At 35.1% G+C, this 7,400-nt stretch overlaps 1 protein-coding gene across 1 annotated transcript; it reads left to right on the top strand.

Moving 5' to 3' along the window:
- The first annotated feature begins 3,358 nt into the window (after positions 1 to 3,358).
- Positions 3,359 to 4,275, top strand: LOC137936241 (glutathione transferase GST 23-like). The gene is made up of 2 exons (XM_068780812.1): positions 3,359 to 3,679; positions 3,813 to 4,275. The coding sequence occupies exons 1-2, from the start codon at positions 3,365 to 3,367 to the stop codon at positions 4,155 to 4,157; spliced, it is 660 nt and encodes a 219-aa protein (XP_068636913.1). The 5' UTR covers positions 3,359 to 3,364; the 3' UTR covers positions 4,158 to 4,275.
- The last annotated feature ends 3,125 nt before the right edge of the window (positions 4,276 to 7,400 follow it).

Genomic DNA, 7,400 nt, shown 5'->3' with positions numbered 1-7,400 from the left:
ATAATAGAGTATTATTGAACAGAATGTGTTATCGACACTAACATTTTTTGTTTTTTTTACAATAAAGAGAAGTTGGATGCAATTAAGAAGCTCCTGATTCCATTAACTATAATAAAGTATTATTGAACAGAATATGTTATCAACACTAACATTTTTTTTTACTTTGACAATAAAGAGAAGTTGGATACAATTAAGAAAGTTCCTGATTCCATCAACTATAATAGAGTATTATTGAACAGAATATGTTATCAACACTCAAAATCATGAAATAAAATTCCATTGCTAAAATATATCAAGTAACAATTTGAATACCATTGCTGTTTATTGCTGAAATGTATGATAAACGTATAAAATTAAAAAGAGGTCAGACACCTAAAAACTAGAAGGAAAAAAAGAAACAAGATCCCAAAACATAAAAATATTTGAAAGTCTAGAATAATTAACTTCATTTGTGAAGAACAGTGGAATTTGAGCAAAAAAATAATTGATAACCAACTATTTTCCAAACATTATAGCACTTGAGCTTAGTAAGTCATTCTGAAATATACAAAAACATAACAAACGATAAGGTGGGGGATTTTTCTCCCCCACCCTTCCTTTCCTTCTTGAATGTCATAACTCGGTATGAAGTTTCCTGGCTCTCAACCAGCTAGAATGCAATTGATGGCACACTCAAGCAAAAAATTAAAAAAATTAAAAAAATAAGAGAATAAAATAGGTCAACCTCTAGTAAGAACATGTGTCACTGAAGCACCATTGAACTATTTGAGATGCAAACAATTGCAAGAAAAAGAGAGTATACCAAAAATTCATATAGTGGAGGAACCTATATTACAATACCAACTACCAGAATTTGAATGCCCCATATAGATATTTTCAAAATTAAATTTATCAATATTATTTTTTAAGTGTCTTTCAACTGATTGCTTGCTTGTCCAGTTTACCAATTCACCAAGCTAATTCCTTCATCAAGTTTCATAATATTTACTTCCAAACTAAAAGTCACCTAAACATTGACAACCATTTTCACCTTGACTTGTAACCTTGGTTGCACTCACTACAACAGGCATATATGTATGCCTTCGCAAACACTACCTCTTGTTTTACAGTCATCCCCATAGGAAACTACTGCCTCAGATAAAGTCCACAGTGAATTTTGTGACCTTTTGCATAAGAAATGGACACCCTTTGTACTATTCTTTCCATCAATCGGTATCCCCTATTAAGAGTTCCAAGGAACTATCTTTGAGTGGATATAACGATTAAGCAATTTTGAGTCAGCCAGAGGAAACGAAGAAAGATGATGGGAAAACATACTAATGAAATCAAGAGAATCTGGAAAATATGTGTTTAAAAAGTAAAATTTTAGAAAGAAGACAGTAACTTACTTGAATTGGCAAGAAGCTCAGAAGAGAACCCCCGTTGGAGTGTTTGCTAGTAGAACTTTTGGCAATAAATGTTGTTATGCTAACCCCAAGCGAACAATATCTTCTGCAGAACAACAAAAATAATATAGTTCGAACAGCTTTACTGGATGTCTTTGCTGCTTCCCTTCAAGAAGAAGAAGTTGTACACCTCAGCTAAGTAGGGGTGAAAGGAAGAGAGGCCTATACCCATTTATTAAACAAAAAATGATACTTAAAGTTTACTTGTCATTATTTTCAAATCCCAAATATATAACCAAGCTTTAATAGAGGGGTTTAGCTGTTTTTATTTATTGATATAAATTTTTTAAATAAGTCATAATTCGCCCCTCACCCACCAAAATCACTTAAAACTAACTTTAACATTAACATTAGGATTGGAATTGCAAAGGAGATTTCCTTGAAACAGTGGAGGTTGTGCAGATAAGACTTGAAATAAGACATGAGAACAAAGAGAATAATTATGACTATCTCTGTTGGAAAATCCATCCCCCAAAGCTCTCTTTCTTTAAGTTATAGAGGAAAAGGAAACATCCATATACAATATGTATAAAATGATCTTTTCATTATGTTGTGACAGTGCATTTCCTTCTACCCTTAAATCAAGAACTCATCGTTTCAAAAAATCAAACAGTATCAATACTCCAAATCATGAAATAAAATTCATACCGGCAGTTTCTTCCAAGGATTTCTTTCCGAGTGTACTTTGTAAGTTCAAGAAAATTGTCAGCTACAAATATCTGGAAAAAAAAAAAAAAACAGATCGTTATCTTTGCTTAGGCATAACTGCATTCTAATATAGAACATTTTAGTTACAGAAACAAAGTGTTCGTCGTTCGGATATCCAAAAAGACTTTCCAAGAATGAAGGAGCATTGCTGAAACGAAGCGAGAGTTAGAGATTTTGTAGGGTTAGGTCGGCGACGAAAAAAAAATAGAAGATTAAATAAAAATCTTACCTCCTTCCGTCAGAAAGTCGATTTCGTATCGTCGGCAAGGAAAAACTTTGGATGAAGAAAACGAAGAGGAAGAAGAGAAAGAAATCGTAAAAGAAGAAATTGAGGAATCGAAGAGGGAGAGGGAGAACGAGGGATTTGAAGACCAAATCCCCCATTTCAGCTGAATACCTGCCGACGAACAACGATTTCCACAAGAAATCATGCTGAAATGGCATGGAAATGGTAGAGAGAAGAATGGGTTTCGCAGGCGACAAGACGAAACGAAGAGACAGTTTCCCCAAAAATTTCCAAATCCCCCGATCCCCAAATCGCTCGTGAGCTGACGAGCCGAACCTGGCTTTGCTCGAGCTTGCCTCGTTAATCTAAACGAGCCAATTTCTGATTTCAAGCTCGGCTCGAGCTCGAAATATAACGAATCGAACCGAGCCGAAACCAAGCCGAACTCGAGCGGCTCACGAACCGACTCGGTTCGAAGCCACCCTTATTCATAGCCACACAAGCATTCCTCAATTTACTTAAAAGGAGGATGGTCTTGTCTTGTTAAGGTTTGACGAGACTAAAGGGTACCTTGCTTATAGTTAGACACAAATATAATAGCAATTCAAGTACAAATAATAATCACACCCAATCCTATATACGCTACTTATACAACAATGGCTCAAATAGTCTTTACAAACTTAGCTCAAATTAATTTACGATCGGTTGTTCAAACTTGGGAAAACTGACAAAGCTACTCCATTGACTATTGATTTTAAATTATATTCGAGCTTACTTAACGAGTGTAGCCGTCTTTGACACGCAAACAATTCTGAGCTCACCCAAGGCCGTCTTTGACACGCAAACAGTTTTCAGCACACCCAAGGAGGCAGATGTCGGACATCTTGGACTTTCAGTGTCACATCGACAATGGCATATAAAAGGCATCCAAGTTTTAACCACAGTTGCATCCGAGACGAAGACACAGAACATAGAAGAAGTAGAAATGGCTGGAAAAACAGTCAAACTATTTGGAATGTGGTTAAGCCCCTATGCTCTGCGGGTTCGATGGGCTCTGCACCTCAAAGGGATTGAGTACGAGTACGTGGAAGAAGACCTCGCTAACAAGAGTCCTCTTCTTTTGCAATACAACCCTGTTCACAAAAAAGTTCCAGTTCTTGTTCACGGTGAGAAATCAATTGCTGAGTCTCCTGTGATCATAGAATACATTGATGAAACATGGAAGAATAATCCCTTGTTGCCGGAGGATCCTTACGACCGCGCAATGACTCGGTTCTGGGCTAAATATGCAGATGAAAAGGTAAGCGACCGCTATTTTTAATTTTTTATGTGATGATCGGCGATATATAGGTCGAAAGAATCAAACGGACCATAAAAACATGGTTATATGAAGTTCTCCAACACTCACGGGTTGCAGGAATTTCCTTGTGCAGTGTCTACCGGCGCTTTTCAGTGTTGCGGAAGATCAAGAGAAAGCCTTCAAAGAAGTACAAGAATCCATGAAGGTATTTGAAAGAGGTCTTCACGGGAAGAGGTTCTTTGGAGGGGAGAGCATAGGCTTTGTGGACATAATAGCTGGTTGGTTTGCCTACTGGGTTCCCCTCGAAGAAGAAGTTCTTGGCAAGACACTGGTTGACGAGAGAGATTTTCCCGAGCTGAAGAGGTGGTTCCAAGATTGCCTTGATACCGACTCGTTGAAAGCAATTCTGCCACCCAGAGACAAACTGCTTGCTCATCTTCAAGGTTACCGTGAGAAATTCACTCGCTCATCAGTTTAGACTCCCTCGTTGCCCCTATACTATGTTAAGAGTTAACAATGTTTTTTTGAAAGTGAATGGCGTAATCCTACAATTAGTAGTTAGTTAAAATGTTATTTTTACTCTTATGTATTAGGATATCCATGTCCCACCTATATAAATAAGAAAGAGAGGGGGCGGAGTTCATTCATGAGCTCTCTCTTAACCCTTAAAAGTTTCTCTCTCCAACTCCTGCTGTTGCCTTCTCATCTTTTTTTTTTCTTCTTCTCATACCAAGTTATTCATGGGTTAATTTTAGAATTTAACATGGCATCATAACTGGAATTATAATGTATTAAAGTAAAGTTTATCAAGTTATGAAAGTTTAGTAGAAATGAAACTCAATTCAGCCTTCAAGCAACAAATGGAATGGTTAGTTTAGCAAGTTCTCTATTCAATCAAATATGTTTCAACTTATGTTTCACATTATGAGGGATTCAATTCAAGTTTTTGATAGTCACAAAATTATTTTTACTCAAGCCTAATTATCCCCCTCAAAATTCTTTTTTTTTTTTCATGTTGAATGGCTAAAATCACTTTTTTTGTCATGTGCATGAGTTTTCTTTATTCCTTGTTTTTTATTTAATTTTTATACAAAAAATTCCTCCTTAGGAATTCAAAAAGTCCTTTTGAAGCTTTCCTTAAGTTTTGGTTTGTTGAAGGAGTGACTACTCAATTAAGTTGTTAAAACACTAAGTTAAGGTTTGAAGAATAGTTTTGGAAAGTAATCACTAGTTCTAGTTTGTTTTTTTATTGCTTTTTATCTTCCAACGAAAAGGGGAGGAGGAGGGGACACATCTTAAATTTCCATTCAAGGAAACGCATTTGCAAAAAACGGCTCTCTCTAGAACGGCTCGTTAATAATCGCACACTCGGGGTTGTTTCGGTCTTGAGAGTCACGTGTGGACGTGGACAAGTTCCGACCTAGTTTCATCTATACTGGGGTCGTCTGACACGTGGAATAATGCTATTGATCAATTTCTTTTTAAGAAAATTAAAAAAAAAACATGAGAAGAATATTAGAAATAGAGAGACAAAAAGAAAAGACTATTCACATAAAACTATAAGGAATGTGGTCCCTTCTCTTTGTAGAAAGTAAATAGAATATTTTAATTTTTGTATTTATTTAATTTCATCATTTATAATCATTTTAGTTATCGGATAAGATCTTATTGGATTTATTTCATATTATATTTATTTAAAAGAAAAAAAACAAAGGCCATTTTATTTATTGGATTCATATTCTCCAGAAGGCTCATTAATAATCGCACACTCGGGGTTGTTTCGGTCTTGAGAGTCACGTGTGGACAAGTTTCGACCTAGAAATGGTTTGTACATAAATATGAATTAGATGTAATGGAGAATATGAGTTTCATCTATACTGGGGGTCGTCTCACATGTGGGACAGTGCTATTGATCAATTTTTTTTAAGAAAATTTAAAAAAAAACATGAGAAGAATATTTTAATTTTTGTATTTATTTAATTTGATCACTAATAATTATTTCGGATAAGATCTTATTAGATTTATCTTATATTATATTTATTTAAAGGAAAAAAAAACAAATGTCATTGTATTTAAGGGGGGAAAAAACAAAAGGCCAAAAAGCCTTTAATGATGATGGTCCAAATAAGGCATCACAAAAAAGATAGGAGGGTAGATGTTTCCCTAAATAGGGTATGAGATTGTAAGGGGCGTCGGGTCAGTGGGCTTTGGAGCAGGGAAACAGGGGAGATGGGTACAGCGTGCGGTCACTGTCAAGTTATTATCCCTAACTTGATAGGATTTTGTTTCATAAGTTTTTGAACCGTTCCAAAAGAGAAGGGGGAGAGGATTCCTTGTCAGCCTGGCAAGTGGCAAGTGGCAAGTGGCAAGTAGGGGGAATATTTTGTACAAGGTGGTGGGGACTTATCGTTGGATTTTTACTTTTTTACCTTTTTTTTTATTATTGTTTATTTTGGAAGGTTTGATTTATAGTTATGTGAGAAGAGAATCTGAAGCGGCGTTTCCTTGGGAAGGGGGCTATCAGAAGTCACGGTTTGATCATTCCTCTGCTAACATCACTCATTATTTTAATATTTGAACCCAGTTTTTACTGGCTCTTCCAAACCTACCTCTCTAATCTTTCTCGTTTGGTTCTTTGTTCTTTTTGGGAAATAAATAAAAATTAATAATTAATCTTATATATTATTATATTTATCCGATAAATTTTGAGTAAAAAAAATATCAAATACAAATTGCCATAAAAATTATCTTTTGCTAATAATATTATATCGTATATCTTTTCCATTTTTAATCACCATTAGCTGTCGAGTTATTAGAATTTTGGTTTAGAATCACAAACAGAAAAAAAAATGGTCATGCTTGTGTGATCTATTGGTTGATTTTTTTTTTCGTTACTTGCTGAATTTGATCACTTGACATTACAGAGTTTTGCATTCCATAACTTCAAATATTTTTTAGTTTTGATAAAGTCTTTTCCTCTTTCCTCCGAAGTCAAACTAAAGGTGTTGGTTTCTAGAAAAAAAAATATTTTGTAAGTCATAATGTCTAAATTGTCAAATACTTTTTCTTCCTCTGCATATGCTAATTTCAGCTAAGGTGATCCCTTGAGGATTACTATAATTCCACTTAAAGGTTTGAGTAATTATTTGTTTTGGTCCCAATGTGTGAAACATTTTCTGATTACTAGAGACCTTGTTGAGTATATAACTCAGCCACATATACATGTCCCTCTTACCATAAATGATTGAGGTACACACTAGTTATTAACTAGTTGATTAATAGTATCGAGGAACATGTGGCAAACAATATGATACACCTAGAGAAAGCCAAAGCAATATGGGACACATGTTTTGAATTATATTCTACCCATGATTGTTTACAAAATATTTATGACATTTTGAAGGAGATGATGTGCAACACAAAGAGTAAAAACAATCTTCACGAGTATTTTACTAGATTCAGAGAGTTGCTACAAGTGTGGAAGCTTAAACAACCATATTCATGTGATGTTGCCACATAGGAAAAGCAAAGGGCATGTCTTAGCTCTATGTCTTGCTAATCTACCACCTTACTTGCATGTTGCCAAGTCATAGGTACTTAGCTCTACCGCAAAACCTTCTTTAAATGATGTATGTGCAACCATGCTACATATTCCAATTAAGGAATTCAATAATCAACTAGAACAAGTGGAAAACTCAGCTATGTTCTCCCAAGGGAGAAA

This window comes from Aristolochia californica, unplaced genomic scaffold, assembly GCF_029961685.1.
Source record: "Aristolochia californica isolate CCGP_79_NKW_82.1479 unplaced genomic scaffold, dmAriCali1.0.hap1 SCAF_7, whole genome shotgun sequence".
In the NCBI taxonomy this organism is placed as follows: Eukaryota; Viridiplantae; Streptophyta; class Magnoliopsida; order Piperales; family Aristolochiaceae; genus Aristolochia; species Aristolochia californica.
This window is presented reverse-complemented; position numbering and strand designations above follow the sequence as displayed.